Below are 18113 nucleotides of genomic sequence, written 5' to 3' on the forward strand. Positions count from 1 at the left end.
TTATTAACTAAAGTCCACAGTTTATATAGGGTTCACTCTGTGCTGTACATTCTACAAGTTTGAACAAACGTATAATGACATGTATCCACCGTTAAGATATCATATAGAGTAAGTTCACTGCCCTAAAAATCCCATGCTCCACCTACTCAAGTTGTCCTCCCTCCCCCCACCCCCAAATCCACTGCAAACACTGATCTTTACTGTTTCCATAGTTTTGCCTTTTCAAGAATGTCACAGCTAGAATAATACAAAATGTAGCCTTTCCAGACTGACTTCTTTCACTTATCATTATGGATTATATTTATTTCCTTAATGGTATAACTAAAGTCCAAATTTTAGAAATTAAAATTAGACATCATTATGTCTTCTAGCATGATAGAGTCTTTTTAAAGAATATTTCTTCTCATAATTATAAACTATATTTATATGACTGTTCCCAATTTAGTGACATAAATAACCCTTGCAAGTAGAGCTGTAAAGAGCTTCTGGCAGGTAGAAGTAGTACACATGTGTGAACCAGTATTTTCCCTCTTTTCTTCTCTGCCTTTGAATATAACATAAAGTTAAAATAGCACAGACAAGTCCCAGTTCCTGTAAAAATGGCAGTTTAGGAGGGTTAGTTATTCCCAACTAACCCTCCTCCATTATTTACTCTGGAGAAGATATACAACATATACGAACTTTAAAAAATTGTAAACAGCCCATTGACATAAAATTCATATGTCACAAATTTAACCCAGGGTACAATTCAATGGGTTTTAGTATATTCACAGAATTTTGTACCTATCACTGCAAGCATTTCAAAAATAAATTCATAATCCTAAAAAAGGAAACTTTGGACCAATTAGCAGGCACTCCACATTCCCCCTCCAATTTCTGTAGCTCTGCACAACCACTAATGCATTTTCTATTTCTATAGAATTGCTTATTTCTAGACATTTCATATATATTGAATCATAAAATTTCTGGTCTATTGTGACTTCACACTTCACTTAGCATAATGTTTTCAAATTTCATCCATGTTCTATAAAGTATCAATATTTATTATTAATCCTCACCAGAGAATATTTTTCCATTTATTTTATTTTTTTTTAATATATTTTTATTGATTTCAGAGAGGAAGGAAGAGGGAGAAAGAGAGACATAAACATCCATGATGACAGAGAATCATGGAATGGCTGCCTCCTGCAAGTCCCCCACTGGGGATCGAGCCCACAACCTGGGCATGTGCCCTTGACCGGAATTGAACCTGGGACCTTTCAGTTCGCAGGCCGAAGCTCTTTCCACTGAGCCAAACCGGCTAGGGCCCATTGATTTTAGAGAGAGTGGAAGGGAGGGGGAGAGACAGAGAGAAACATCGATGTGAGAGAGAGACATTCAGATTGGTTGCCTCCCAACACACACCCGGACCAGGGGGTTAAGCCTGCAACCGAGGTATGTGCCCTTGACCAGAATCGAACCAGGGGCCCTTCAGTCTAAGGACCGATGCTCTATCCACTGAGCCAAACTGGCTATGGCTACATTTATTTTTTATTAATGAGTAATACTCCATTCTATAAAGATACCAAGTTTTATTTAATATTATACATATCCATTGAGCATTTCATAGACCTTAGCGCTGTTACCACTTTTGGCTTATTATGAAAAATGCCACTATGAATATTTGTATGCAACATTTGTGTGGACATATGATTTCACTTCCTTTAGGTATATACCTAGGAGTGGAATAGCTGGGTCATGTTGTAATGTCTTACATTTTGAGGAATTGTCAAGTTACTTACAGGTTTGCAGTACTTTACTCATAAAAATCCCTCCAGGAATGTCTGAGGACTCCAATTTCTGTATATTCTTACCAACACTGTTATTTTCTATCTTTTTTATTATAGCCATCCTGGTGGGTGTGAAGTGGTATCTCACCGTGGTTTTGAATTTTCATTTTCCTAATGACTAGTGATGTTGAGCATCTTTTCATGGACTTGTTGGCTATTTGTATATCTTATTTGGAAACTTTTCTACTCACATATTTTGCCCATTTTTTTAATTGGGTGTCTTTATTATTGACTTATGAGTTCTTTATATATTCTAGACAAAAAGTCTATCAAATATATGATTTGCAAGTATTTTCTCCTTTTCTGTAGGTTGCCTTTTTACATTCCTGATATTATCTTTTATCTTTATTGTTGAAAGTATTACAGGTGTTACCTTTTTTCCCCCATTGTAAACATGTGCAGAAGCTTTTTATTTTGACATAGTCCCATTTGTTTATTTTCTCCTTAGTTTCCCTTGCTCTACGAGATGTATCGGCAAACATATTGCTACAAGAGATGTCTGAGATTTTGGTTTCAATAGTATGGAGTTTCCTCAAAAAATTAAAAATGGAACTGCCTTTTGATCCAGTGATTCCACTTCTAGGAATATATCCTATGAAACCTGAAATGGCAATCAGAAAGAATGTATGCACCCCTATGTTCATAGCAGCATAATTTACAATAGCTAATTGTGCCAATCAGTAGATGAGTGGATGAAAAAGCTGTGGCACATTTACACCATGGAATACTATGCAGCAGTAAAAAAGAAGGATCTCTTACCCTTTGAGATGGCATGGAGGGACTTAGAGAGTATTATGCTAAGTAAAATAAGCCAGTTAGAGAAAGACAAATATAACATGATCGCACTCATATGTCAAATCTAATGAACAAAATAAACTGATGAACAAAGTATATCCAGAAACATAAAAGCATGGAACAGATTGTGGAATCTCAGAGGGAAGATGGGGGTAGATGGGTAGGTGGGTGGGGAAGAGAGCAACCAAAGAACTTGTGTCCATATATATATATATATATATATATATATATGCATAACTCATGGGCACAGACAATAGGGTAGTACAGGCCTGGGGCGGGGGGCGGGGGCAGGCTAAAAGAGGTCAATACTGTCAACAATAATGATTTAATTTGAAAAATAAAACAATAATGATTTAATTTAAAAAATAAATACTTTCAACAATGATTTAATTTAAAAAATAAAATAAAATCTTCATCTATTATCAAAGTGTCAATTTCTCCTTTTTGAAATTTCAGTTTTGGATCATATATTTGAAAACTGTAATTGGGTACATATACAGTAGGTTCTTGAATAATATTTCATTTAAGGTCATTTTGTTATAATGTTGATGAAAATAAATGATTCCCAGCTGGGGCCACTGTCTGTGTGAAGTCTGCACGTTTTCCCCATGTCTGTGTGAGTTTTCTCAAAGGATTCCAGTTTCCTCCCACATCCCCAAGATGTGCACATGCGGTGAATTGGTGTGTCTAAACTGTCCCAATCAGAGTGAGTGTGATTGTATATGAGCGCACCCTACAAAGGATAGGATCCTGTTCATGGTTGATTATCGTCTTGAAACCTGAGCTGCCCAAATAGACTTGCCACCCTCAACCCTGAACTGGAATAAGCCAGTTGGAAAATAATTATCTTGTTTCTTAATCTTTCCAAAATATATGTATACCTCACATTTATTTCAAAGTTTAATATTAAAAGTATATTGGGTATTTACTTAGAAATGTGCTAATGTTACTGTGACCAGAAATATGTCATAGGAACTTAACTCTTGTTTAAATCAGTCTAAGGAAAACTGGTTTTGTTATGTCATTTCAAGAATCTACCAAGACATTAAGTGAGGGTTTACTGTATGTTCATAACTGTTACAGCTTTCTGATGGGTTGACACTTTTATCATTATTAAATATACCTACTTGTCTCTAGTAACAACTTTGTCATAAAAAATTTTGTATGACAGTAGTATTAGTAATATTAGTATAAATACAATATTTATCTGGTAAATATTTCTATAATTTTCCTTTAAACCTATAATGTCTTTAAATCTAAACTGTATCTACTGTAGAAAGCATATACTTTGATCTTGTTTTTTATCCATTCTACCAATATCTGTCCTAGATTAGAGTGCTTAATCTATTTACATTTAATATAATTACTCTTCAGGTTGGATTTACATTTGCTATTTTTATTTTTCTTTCTATATGTCATTATCTTTTTGTTCTTCAACTCCCTCTATTAATGCCTTCTTTTCTTAAATAGATATTTTCTAGTGTACCATTTTAATTCACTTAACGTTTCATTTACTATTTTGTAAAGCAACCTTCTTAGTGGTTAACCTGAGGATTACAATTAGCACCTTATCTTTAAACACTCTAGTTTGAATTAATGCTAGTTTAATTGCTTCAGTATAGCTCCATTTCCTCTGCCTTTATCTTTGTATTGTCATACAAAGAATAACTGTATATATTATATGCTTTAGATTTATAATTATTGAATTATTGTCTTTAAATTATATCAGAAAAAAGATGCTACAAAACAAAAATATATTTATACTATATTTTATATTTACTAATGTAGTAATCTTTACCAGTGCTCTTTATTACCCATGCTTCTGTTTAATGTCCTTTCATTTCACCTTGAAGTACTTTCTTTCATATTTTTTTAATTGATTTTAGAGAGAAGAAGGGAGGAGGAGAGAAACATCAATGTGAGAAGAAACATCCATTGGTTGCCTCCCACACACGCCCTGACAAGGAATCAAACCAGCAACCTGGGTATGTGCCCTGACCTGAAATCAAACCAGCCATCTTTTGGTGTACATGATGACACTCCAACAAAGTGAGGCAGGGCCCTTTCATATTTCTTGAGCGGTAGAACGGCTAGCAACAAATTTACTCAGGTTTTGTTTACCTGGGTACTTCTTAATGTCTACTGCAGTGGTTCTCAACCTTCCTAATGCCGCGACCCTTTAATACAGTTCCTTATGTTGTGGTGACTCCCAATTTCATTGTTACAAATTGAACATAATTAAAGCATAGTGATTAATCACAAAAACAATATGTAATTATATATGTGTTTTCCGATGGTCTTAGGCGACCCCTGTGAAAGGGTCGTTTGACCCCCAAAGGGGTCACGACCCACAGGTTGAGAACCGCTGGTCTACTCCATTTTGAAGAGATATTTTTGCTGGATATAGAATTTTTGATTGACATTCCTTGCCCCCAACCTCTGCCCCCAGTACTTTATATATGTAACCCATTCTCTTCTGGGCTCTATGCTATCTGGTAAAATGTGAAAATCTTATTGAGGATCCCTTTTACATGATGAGCTATTTTTCTCTTGCTTTTAAGATTCTTGTTTTTGATAGTTTAACTCTGATGTATGTAGGTGTGGATTTCTTTGGACTTATCCTACTTGGAGTTTTCCAAGCTTCTTCATGGTGCAAATGAATGTTTTTCATAAATTTGGAATTTTCAGCCATGATTTCTTTAAATATTCTTTCTGTTCCTTGTCTTCTATTCTCCTTCTGGGACTCACAGCATGTATAGTTGATGCACTGATTGTTTCCTACAGGTCTCTGAGGCTCTGTACATTTTTCTTTCTGAATAAATCAACTGACATACCTTCAAATTTGCTGATTATTTTTGCTGCCAGCTCAAATCTGCTGATGAGTCCCTGTAGTATACTTTTCATTACAGGCACTGTATTTTCATCTCTGGAATTTCTATTTGCTTTTTTTCAGTCATTTCTACCTTTTTATTGCTATTTTCTATTTTACAATACATGATTCCCATGCTGTCCTTTAATTCTTCATATCTGGTTTTCTTTAGCCCTTTGCACATGTTTTTAAGAGGCCAATGTCACTGAATAATGTGCAAAACATTTGGGGCTCCTCCTGGACAGTTTCTATTTACTTTTTATCTTGTGAATGGGCCATACATTTAATATTTCTTTGCATGTCTTGTAACTTTTTATCAAAAACTGGACATTTTAATAATGTGACAAACCTGCAAATGATATTCCTTTTCCTCACCAGGACAACAACTTTGCCTTTTCCTCTAACAATCTTCAGAGTTGATAATTATCTTCTTCTTACACCATTCTACCCTAAGCCTCCTAAAGGATAGGAACTGTTTTGCCATTATTCTAAGCCCAAGCATCTTACAATACGGAGTGCTATTTGTTATTTTTGGAGTGATCTAATAACTAACTCTGTAGGTAAAAAACCGTCATCATTAAACTGTATATTCAGGAATTTACTCAACTGAAAGAAAGTGACCTTTGTAAAATAGATGGTAAGAACATTAGTCATGTAGACCAATGCTATCTAGATCCAGGACTATTAGTTTCATATGAGCACTCAAAATAAGAATTAGTCCAACACACTGTAGAGAACCAGAAATTACAAAGAACACTAAATCAAGGATCAGAGAATTGATATATATATAAATATATATATATATAAATATATATATATATATATATATATGTTTTTAAAAGTTTCAAAAAAAGGTAAAATAAAAAGATGGTTTTATAAAAATGGGCAGCTTAATTCAGAGTTTATCCTATACACTAATGTGGGATTGTATAATAGTATATTAGGATATTTAAACAACTACTATGCTAATATCTTCTAAAATGATAATGCTTTCAAATAACATAGGTTACTAGTCTCTGCTGTTCCTTTTCTTATGCATTTTTTATATTTCTTAGAATATCCCAAATTCTTAAAATTTATTCACAGAACAAATTTCACTGAAACTATTATTTAAGATAAAGATGAAAAAGTACCAGTATAAATAGAAATTTAAATATACTCAATTAAAAGAATCAAGATCTAAATATATGCATTTCATCTAGTGTAATCTATCATTTTAATTTAATTACTTATTTTAAGAAAAGTTAGTACTAAATAGATAAACACAATGCCCAAATCCATCTCCTAGAAGAGACTCTCAACCACACAATAGTATATTACTTCATCTTAAATCAAAGACATAAATCATTATAGTATACACACAAATAGAGAAAAAAGCATTACACTGAAAAATCAAGTAATGTCTTTAAAAGATATCATTTTTCCACTTGCTAATTCCATTACTCTTTTAAATTTTTACTTATCTCACTGACAAATCTCTTTAAACCACCTTTAAGTCCTTTTTTGGAACAGGGCTACATATACAAATATACAAATATTCTTCCACTGTCTACAGAAGATTTCCTTACACAGATCAGCTAACTTGGATTTTAATACTAATCTTTGAATTATATAAATTAATCATTTGACATTTTTCTGAATGTATTGATAGTGTCGATTTAGTTTTGATTCAAAAATCAAGAATTTCATTATCCTGCAAAACATATCCAGAGTTCAAAGTATTTAAGGGGGTTAAACAAAATGCAAACATTTAATGCAACATTAAGCATGTGAAATAAAAACTTGATTGCCTAAAGAAAGCATGCTATGCTGTTACCCTGGTGACAGGTTAAAAAAGGGATTGTGAGCTGAATAGCGGTATGATATGAAATTAAAATGTTTCACATTGAACAATCCAAAATGAATTGGGAAAGGTTAGAGTAGAGGAGAGAGAAATCAATTCTCCAATGGCAATGGTGAATGGGAAAGAAGTATGAATAGGATTTGCCAGTGGGGTGCAGCAGCTGCCAAATATCCTGCAGCCAAAGAATGACAATAACACTGATGAAGTGTGCGAGAGCTTTTGGAGTCATTGCAGGGAACAGAGAAATTCTCTTGCAATAATGAGGCTATTTTGTCTTCCATTCGGCTCTTATCGTAGAATTAAAGAGATATATTTTAAAATGTAATATTTAGCAAAAAATTATAAATATGACATTTCATCAACTTAATCAACATTTTGTGCTTAATCTCACATAAATTTCTAAATCATCCAGGATGGTCTAATTAAATAAATGAAAATATCATAACAGAGATACTAAAAGTAAGGCAAGCATAAAGGAAATTAACTAAATTGATGTTTTCTCCCCTTTTGCGACTTTTAGTGAATTTATTGCTCAAGTGAAAGTAGATATTTCCAGAGGCAGAGTATGACTATGTATGTTTGTGAATATATGTCCTAAGTACTATTTTTCATTATACAGTCCGTTATTAAAACATCAACTTAATTGTTATAATGAAGCAGCTAACTTGAGAACAAATATGAAACAAGTATAATATAAAAGTTGCGTTTTAGTGTCACAGACGGTGAAAATGTGTTAATAATTTGATATATCTTTTTAAATTCAGAGACATTTAAGTAAAAGAGCCAATATGTAACTATAAAAATACTTGCCTTTACTTGGGAATTGTTTTCATATAGCTATTTTTTGTTTCTTTTCCAATTATATCTTTCAATGATTAAAGTCATATTTCAAAACCTTAAACTTTTTCTTCTAATTGAAAACTTAAGAATGGGTAAATGAATTAAAAATCTAAAACCAGGAAAGGACACTTTTTTAACAGAAAAAAAAAAAAACCCAACACACAGATAATTGCATCTGTCAGGTAAAAGTCACTAAAATATTGATTCTCCATTTTATCAGGAAGCCAGATGAGGAAAGAAAATGCAATACAAATGTAGACACAACAACTGCTATTCAAGTGAATATAATTTCCCATTATGCTACTGTGACTAAAAGAGTTAAACTGATGACAGGCTCTGTAGCCAGTCAAGATACTTGATATGTTCTACAAAGTATGAGCTCAAAGTGGTGATTACACACAGACTCCATACACCCAGAGTAATCCTCCACAAAGTGAATGCTGCATTTTTAAACCTTTCAGGCGGAAATATTTTCATCAGCATAACCGTAGCCCATAGTGAAGTGTTCCTTTTCTTGAGTCTTTAACCTCTGCTCAAATACCAAGAGAGAAATAGAAGGCTAAAGTAGAAACCAGAAAGTAAAAGTGTCTGCCTCATGCAATTCAAATAGGAGCTGAGCTGAAAAAAATTTCAGGAATTGTTCAATCCAACAGTGCCATTTCTCAGAGGTGGAAACTGGAGTCAGAAGTTGAAACATTTGCACAAAGGCTTGTTCCACCTTAATACTTGGTAGTGGCACTGGGACCAAAATCCTGACTCTTGACATCTCAATGCTGGTTCCATTGCAACACATCAACCATTGTGAAATTTCAGGTGAAGGAGCCAAAAGAACCACTGAATGTATTTATTTAACATACACACATCTACTCATTTGTATGTGTTGTGTGTGTGCATGCAAGTTACACAATTGAGAAAGAGAGGGAAAAGAAGAGGAGAGGGTAAAGGAAGGGAGGGAAGCAGAAAGAGAGAAGAGAGTGGGTGGTGAGAGAGGGGGGAAAGGGAAGAGATGGAGGGGGAGAGGAGGTCACGCACTCTGAGAGCACACACTCACTGCTACTGAATGCTTGTGTCCCCCCAAATTTATATGTTGAAATATAATGCCCAAGGTTACAGTATTTGGAAAAGGGAGGTTAGGGAGTAATTAGGTCACAAGGGTGGAGCACTCATGAGTGGTGCCCCTCTAAGAGGCCAGAGAGTTAGCTTGCCCTCTTTCACCATGTGAAGATACAAGTAGGGTTTTTGCAGCTTCCAACAGAGCCCTCACCAAAACCTGACCCTGCTGACACCTGATCTTGAACTCCAGCCTCCAGAGCTGTGAAAAGTAAATATTTGTTATTTAAGCCACCCAGTCTATGGTAATTTGTTATATGGCCCAAACTGCCTAAACAGTGGTCGGCAAACACGGCTCGCAAGCCACATGCGGCTCTTTGGCCCCTTGAGTGCGGCTCTTCCACAAAATACCGGCTCTTCCACAAAATACCAACTTCTGCTCATGGGCCACGAAGTTTCAATTGCATTGTACGTGTGCGCCCGCACGTGGTATTGTGTGGAAGAGCCACACTCAAGGGGCCAAAGAGCCGCATGTGGCTCGCGAGCAGCAGTTTGCTGACCACGGGCCTAAGACAAAAATTTCTTTCTTGCCATCCTTGGAATTATAAAGAAATACTACTTTGGGTAGGAGGGGTAAGGTTGAAATATTTTATAAATAAACTTCCAAATCACAAAAATGAAACTCGTTTCATAACATACACATAAATTAATTCCAAATGGATTAAAAAGTTAAATATTGATGATTAAGATGTTTAGGGTTTTGAATACATCCTCTGGGGAATGGTGTAAAAGGTAAAGGAAGAAAAGGAAGCAAACAAGTAAAAAGAAGCCAACAAAATCTAATTATATACTATATACCTGCATCAACATTTACTTTCAAATACCTTAAAATAGATGAAAACATAAACTTCCCACATGCACCTCAGCATGGCTTAACCCCCAGGACTGACATCTAAAAGGGAGTAAAGGCCTTAGTCTGAGCCACAACTCCTGCCAAATTCTCACACCGTGCAAAGGAATGCAAAACAGCCCTCTACTAGGGAAGAGATTTGGCCACCAGACAGTCTACCACCAGGAAAGTGGCCCTGGCTCTCCCTAGAAGTGATAAACGAGTCAGATAGTTTAATAGGAAGATTAAATCATGGAATTAGAAAGTTTAACTGCTAAATCGTAAGAAAGGCTGCAGGGCAATTTGCATAGTTACAAAACTTAAGGAAAGAAAGCAACAGATGCAGAAATACTAATGGGGAAGGAGGAAGCAGAGACACCTACTGAGGGCAGAGTGGCACTCCCTGTACCTGAGAAGCTTGGGATGGCAGAGGTGGACTAGACACAGTGGTTCTCAACCTTCCTAATGCCGCGACCCTTTAATACAGTTCCTCATGTTGTGGTGACCCCCAATTTCATTGTTACAAATTGAACATAATTAAAGCATAGTGATTAATCACAAAAACAATATGTAATTATATATGTGTTTTCCGATGGTCTTAGGGGTCGCGACCCACAGGTTGAGAACCGCTGGCTAGAGTAAAGCAGAGGAGTAAAGCAAGGGCAAGGCCTAGCTTAGAAAAGTGAATCCTGACTGAGCAGTATTTGGCCCTCAGGGAAATAGGCTTTTTTAAGCAAAACTAAATAAAAGATTACTGAAAGGGGCAAAATTGTTTTCCTTACTATTTTTTCCTGCAATCATTAACTGTTAGTGAAACAAATTATTATACCAAACCACAATGCCAACAAAATCATTTTAGCTTCAAGTAACATGAAATGATTGCTTAACACAACTTTTAATGATGCATTTCTGTCAATAAAAGTGTTTAAGAACAGGATAGTTAAAAAGAAAAATAATACCATGGTAAGTCAGCATATATTTATGTAAAACCTTAATTATGCTCACCAAATTTATTTACAGCCATCGTAAGAAAAATAGCTATTGTTTCTCACATTAACCTTTTTTTCTAAAATGCACTGCTATCTTTTTACTATCCAAATACTGTGGGTACGTACTATTAATGTCTTTTTCCAACTCATAAATGATGAAAGAGTGAAACCCATAGAGAAATTGGGAAAATAAAATCAGTAGCCAAAACAAGCAACACAAAGGAAGGGCTGCAAGCCACTGGGTTTGGAAGCATAAACATTACATGAGCACACCCATGACAGAGCAATATGTAGCCACACCTGGAGGCTAACACTAGACTCGACTCCCAAGCCAATAATGAAAACATGATTCTGAAGCCAAAATGTGAGGATACCACCACCTTACATCAGCTTTGCTATCAGGGACCTCTTCTGTGAACTAGCAAAAATAAAGTCACTTTGTCTACATAAGATTATACTTTGTCAAAAGATCAATATAGCCCTGGCTGGCATGGCTCAGTGATTAGAGTGTTGGCCTGCACATGGGTTCGATTCCCAGTCTCAAGGGTACGTACCTGGATTGCAGATTTGATCCCAAGAGTGCATGAGGCAACTAATCAATGTGTCTTTCTCATATTGATGTCTCTCTCTCTCCCTCCCCTTCCTTTCCCTTCCCCCTTCCCTCCCCCTCCCCCTCTTCTCTCCCATTCACTCTGGGACCAAAAAAAAAATGAAAAAAATATCTTTGGGTGGGGATTAACAACAACAACAAAAAAGCCAGTATATTTATCTAGATGTTATAGATCTCTGTTGTTATGGGTACCAATTTTACAATAAACTGGCATACTAAATAAATGATAAGTTCAGTAGAAAAATAAACTAACCAAAAATAAAATAATTGCTTGTTATACAGGTAACATATGCACAAGTATCTACATAACTAAGCTCTAGCCTATGTATTTTTTGGAACTTCTAACGTGTAATGAGTTCATCAGTAGTAGCAGGGGAGGAGGATTCTGGGATGATGGTGAAATAGGAATAACTATTGGGTTATGGTTTGGGGCACTGACTATATACAGATGTAATTCTGTGACATCAACATCCACACCCAGGCAACCACTGATCTTTGTCTTTACACTTTTGCCTTTCCTAGAAATTTCAAATAAATGAAAGCACATGTAGTCGTCTTTAGCTGATTTCTTTTTCTTAGCATGATTTTATTTTTAGATTTATGTATGTTGATGCATGTATAACATACTTCATTCTTTTTTATTGTTAACCAGTATCCTATTGCATGGTTATACATTTATCCACTCACTTAATGTAAATTATTCCAATGGTGTGTGGTAGTATAGTATTGGGGTTCTAACTGGGATTCATCTAATGATTGATGATGTTGGACATCTTTTCATGAACTTACTTGCCATTGATATAAATTCTTTAATAAAGAATCTAGGCCAAAATCTTTTAATTGGGTTGTTTGGCTTACCATTGAATCGTAACAATTATTTACATATTATATAGTCAAGTCCTTTATTAGATAACTCTGAATACATTCTGCCATTTGCTATCTTCGTTTATAATTTTCTTGGTGGTGTCTTCTGAAGGGCAAAGAGAGAGATAGAAACATCAATGATGAGAATCATTGATCGGCTGCCTCCTGCACACCCCATACTGGGGATGAAGCCAGCAATCCGGGCATGTGCCCTGACCAGGAATTGAACCGTGACCTCCTGGTTCATAGGTTGAGCTGAACCACTGAGAACACTGGCCGGGCTCATATTTATATTTTTGAAATTACTAAGATTTATCCTAAATTTTATTACTATAACACTTCTCAAAACTTTTATCAAGATTAACAACGTATGCCTTAGCCGGTTTGACTCAGTGGATAGAGCGTCAGCTCTCACCTGGTCAAGGGTATGTACCTGGGTTGCAGATTTGATCCCGTGAGTGCAGGAGGCAACCAATCGATGTATCTCTCTCACATCAATGTTTCTCTCTCTGTGTCTCTACCCCTCCCTTCCACTTGCTCTAAAAATCAATGGAAAAATATCTTCGGTGAGTATTAACAAAACAAACAGAAAAGATTAACAAAGTAATAAAACAGAAATAATAAATACAAATTACTTGAACAGTCTTCCTGTAAGTTTTCAGAGTATTTTCTTACCTCTAATAAAGTCCAAATTAAAGGGGCAAACATCCTTTTTCTTTTTGAATTTAAAAAATTCATTTGAACTGAATTGAAGCAATTTTTAAACACTATAACTTTATTATACTTCAAACACTCATAAGAACGTCTAGAATTGAGATTAGTTAGATCTTTTATTAGTAATTTCCTGTCTTTTAGATAATTAATATTTTTCTGTTCATGTCTTCTGTTTTAAATGATCTAACATACCTTGAATTTTCATGTTCTTGAAAATGTTGTGCTCTTAATTGGGATGCCACAAACAATGATGATGCTATTGCCAATAACTGGTTTCTCTCACTCTCTGTTAACTTGTGTCCTGAGGGAAATCAATCAAGCAATCAATCAAATACATAATGTCAACATCTATGCTTCTATCTTTTAGAATTATGAATCATTCAAACAAGTATACTATCCAGCATCTCTTATGGAGCTAGTATTATTCCAGACACTGGAGCCTGCAGGGGAAATGGGAGGGAGCAATATTATTCAAATGAGACAAAAAAATCTGCTAACTAGAAGTTTATAGTCTAATTTCTAAAAGAAAGAAAAAAGGAATATTAAGCAGGTACAGAACAAAACAATTACAAATAAAAAACCATACTCAGATCTCTAGGAAAACCATACTTAAGGCTCTTCACATCTGCTTCTCCTTATCACTCCTCATCCCAAATTTAACGTCTAAGTCAGGGGTGGGCAAACTTTTTGACTCGAGGGCCACAATGGGTTCTTAAACTGGACCGGAGGGCCGGAACAAAAGCATGGATGGAGTGTTTGTGTGAACTAATATAAATTCAAAGTAAACATCATTACATAAAAGGGTACGGTCTTTTTTTTTTTAGTTTTATTCATTTCAAACGGGCCGTAGTTTGCCCACGGCTGGTCTAAGTAGAGGATAAAGGAAAGTAGAAAAGGAGTGTGGCTGGTCAAGGACATTGGGTAGGGCATGTTTTGTAGTGTGAAGGATTAACGGAAAATAAAGGTGTGATACTCTTGCATGCAGTCAGGGTTTGAATCCCAACCAACCAGCCCACCAATCTCTCTCCTTCCCCTCTTTAGTTCCTAGCATAATAGAGTAGACCTGGGGACAGTGGTCTAGCCTAACAAGGCTTAGGAAGGCTCCCTGGTCTGGCTGAGTCTTGTGCAGCAGGGAAATCTGCTCTATTTGCACAATTCCTCAAAAAGTGTGTGAGTCAAGGCAGGATTCTATATTCCAGGGTCTGCAGGTTAAAATGTCCCTTCCGAGTTTAATTTCACCACAATTTCTAACACTATTATTTGCCACAGTACTATACACAGATAGTAGAGTATTAAATGGTACAGTGTAGGCAATTTGAATGCTGAATCATCAACAAGATGCTACTTGTAAAATTCATAAAAGAAAAAAACACTCGGAAAGTTATTTAAATTCATTTGAAAGAAATGAGGCAATTCAAACATTATGTTTTAAAAAAATCATTTAAAATAGCAATGACTAAAAGTATTCACCATTAGAACGCAGATACTTTCCAGATCTGCAGCACAATTTTCTATGTGGAGGAGCTTCATGAAACTGAAGGGCAGGGAAAGCCCCAGCATGCAGCATCCTCATTGCAAATGCTTTCTCCTGGGCTAATTTCAAACTATCAACATTACATCAAAAAGGATGGATTAGGAGATGTGCACAGTGGTTCTCCCAAGGCGTTTGGCAGCCCTGGAGCCTACGAAATAGAGTCCTTAGAAAGGTGTTTCAACAGTCTAAATGCTACCTTGTCCTTGGAGCCAGCTTTGATTCCCTAAATCAGAATTGGTTTCTTTTGCCTCTACTAAGATACTTTGCTTATATCTTTACTTAGCACTTATTTTAGTCTATCCTGTAATTAGTTCTTTACATGTTTATTTCTCTTGTGATATAAGCTCAAGAGCACGAAAAATGTATTATTTGTCTTTGAATTTCTTCTAGAGCTTACATCTATTACTTGTTGAAATAATTTTAATGACTGGATCTTTAAAGGCCACACTTCAGTCCATATATCATAGTACCACTCTTAAAGGTAAAGAAATCCTTGACTAAATTCAGTGTGTGGGGGGGGGAGAAGTATAATTAAAGGTATTTTTCTTATACTGAATCAAATGTCTATAAAAATTTTGCAACTTTTCAGGTGATTTTGATCATTTCTTTTGATGAGGCTGGCGATTTCAGTGTAGTAATGCAGCAGAGAAATAAATCCAAAATGTTCACTACAGGACAACAGAAATTATAGGTCTTAAAATACTTTCTCATTTTTTCTTTATTTCAGAATCAAAATACCTTCATCCCCATTTCCATTTATTTTTTTAATCAAAGGAAAATAGCTTTGCAACAATAGAATAAAATTAGTTGACATGAAGAACAAATTCTTGTGTATCCTATTTTTAAAACTTACTCACAATCATTTCAAAGTTCAATCTAGGAACCTTTAGGAACACTGTCCTAGTCTACAAATAAACTTGGGATAGTAAACACCTATCATAAAAAATTTCTATGCAGTTATAAAAATAGGCACTTGCCTATGCATAGGCCTATGATAGCTGGACAGATGGGAAGCAGATGGGTAATCCCAAAGGGGCAAAGTGACCCTGCCTCAAACATATGGAGAAGATCCTGGATTAACTTCAGTTGCCACTTCCTGCTGCTCTTTCAGGCACATATATCAAACAATCAAAATGACACAGTTTAATACATTTAAGACCTGCTCTAGAGAAAAATGGGGGGGAGGGGGACAGTAATCTGAAGATAAAGAACAAGAGATAGTAGCCATTCCGAGAAGAAAGAACTGACATGAAAATCACATGAGAAAATAAGAGGTAGACATGAAGAATGGTAAATATAGGTATGTACTTCAAAGTCCTTACAGGCAATATGACAACATACGGCATACTCTGAAACTTCTGTGATTTATGACTTTGAATCCTTCCAAAGCTGAATGAGCACTAAAGAAAAGCTGAAAGCTCTAAATTCAATGTCTGGTTTTAGCATATTACTGGTTTTCTAGCCCTGATCTCTCTGCTTTGGCTTCCTCACATGTAAAATGAAAGCTGAGGTTAAAAATTGCTGAAGGCCATTCTAATAACTTATAAGAATTTAAAAATTCTGCATAAGCATAATAAACACAATTATTGTGACAGTGCTGATAATTTCCTACCAAAAAAAACACAATGTAATATATTAAGTTTATCACAAAAAATTTTAATATTAGGTTCTAGGTAAATATCTGAGTTCCCTTAAGAATTTGGAACATTACTGTTACATGTACAGCATAGAGTAAACTCCAATTAGAAATTTTAATTTCCCATTTTCTTCTCTATGTCATACATGCATATATATAGAGACACATATGTAAATGTGTGCATTTATAAGAATCCATACACACATACAATATGCCTGTTTGAAAGGTTCCCTGAAGTATTGTCCTGCTGTTTCTTCTGCCTACTGTTTCATGTCATATCACCTCCACAGATGCATTCACCAGGCAGACACAAAAGCATCTGAAAATCCTGATTGAACCTAGAATTTGTGTAGTTGCTAGGGATACAATAAAAAGCAATAACATAAGTGGTTCCTAACTTCATGATAGCATGAAATAATGAAATAATCCTGCAAATATAAAACTGTAATATATTAAGACTGTATTTTATATTTACAAAAATTTAAAAGTTCAGGAAAACGACTGATGATTCATTAGTCTTATTTCAGTTCCCAAATAAAAAACATTCCCCATTTCTCTTGGTACTAATGATAAAATCCTGTAGCATTAAAGTTTTGGAAAGAACAATCAAAACAATAATCTCCATTTAGTCTTATGAAAATACTGTACTGTAAATTCTGAGGTAAGAAATTGCTTTGTAAATGTATTTGATAGTTCAACTACATGAAGTTGACCTCAATCTAAATACATTTTCTAAAATGATTGAGAAATTTTATCTAGTAAAAGACTTTAAATGGATATAAAGAACATGATATTTGTGAGAGAATATCTAATTTTCGTATATCCCTAAGTTCATTAGAAATATATGTAGAGGCTTCTTGCTTTCACATGAATAACATTTCTATTAAGTCTCATGTAAGTCATGTCCTTTCTTAATATCATTTAACTATGTTTTCAATGCTCACTAAATGGTTTTCTCTGTCTCTAACTTGATGAGCAATTTTCCTACTACTTGGAAACACTCACTGATAACTTTGCAGTACTAAATTTCACATTCCACTCATTATTTTACTCAAAACCAATTTTTTTCAGAATACAAACCATCATCTTCTTAGACATCTTCATTTTTATTAACAGGAATAGCAACTGGTATTCTGAAATTTTCAGCGCTAATTTTCATACACATATAGTGTTTAATTATTAAAGAACAGTTCCTGCAGAACTCTTCTGACTTGCAGAAATCAGAAAATCAGGTAAGCTAATTCTCTGGCTATATGTTTGCTTCAAAACTGGGCTAGTACACATTCCACATAGTTTAATTCTTTACTCAACAAAATTATAGATTACATATTTGTGAATTACTCATGAATACTCAAAATCATAACTGTCAATAGTCTAGGATATTCTAAGTATGTTAATAAATCAAGTATAATATAGGCCAAAGGCCTTAATTTCAAAATAGAAAAAAGTATACATTACAATAAGTAAAAAATAATAACTTTAATATTAAAATACTTCAATGCATACAAACCTTTAAAGCCATCAGGATATACATCAGAAAGAAATTTAGTGTTGATGTCTCCTTTTATAAAGCGTGAGTTGATTATTACCTCTCGAAGTAATGCAATATTATGTATAACACCTAAAAATAAAAGATCAGATTGAACTGGAG

At 34.8% G+C, this 18113-nt stretch overlaps 1 protein-coding gene across 4 annotated transcripts in view; it reads right to left on the reverse strand.

Annotated features, from left to right (window-relative positions):
• Positions 1-18113, reverse strand: part of PCCA (propionyl-CoA carboxylase alpha subunit) — a 345017-nt gene that overhangs the window by 132932 nt on the left and 193972 nt on the right. For all 4 annotated transcript variants that reach the window (XM_006101457.3, XM_023764923.1, XM_023764924.1 and 1 more), the window contains 2 exons: positions 17973-18083; positions 13485-13593 (listed from right to left, as the gene is read on the reverse strand). In XM_006101457.3, coding sequence (XP_006101519.1) covers positions 13485-13593; positions 17973-18083 — 220 coding nt within the window. The remainder of the gene's footprint in view (positions 1-13484; positions 13594-17972; positions 18084-18113) is intronic.

This window comes from Myotis lucifugus, unplaced genomic scaffold (genome assembly GCF_000147115.1).
Source record: "Myotis lucifugus unplaced genomic scaffold, Myoluc2.0 scaffold_363, whole genome shotgun sequence".
NCBI classification, from domain to species: domain Eukaryota; kingdom Metazoa; phylum Chordata; class Mammalia; order Chiroptera; family Vespertilionidae; genus Myotis; species Myotis lucifugus.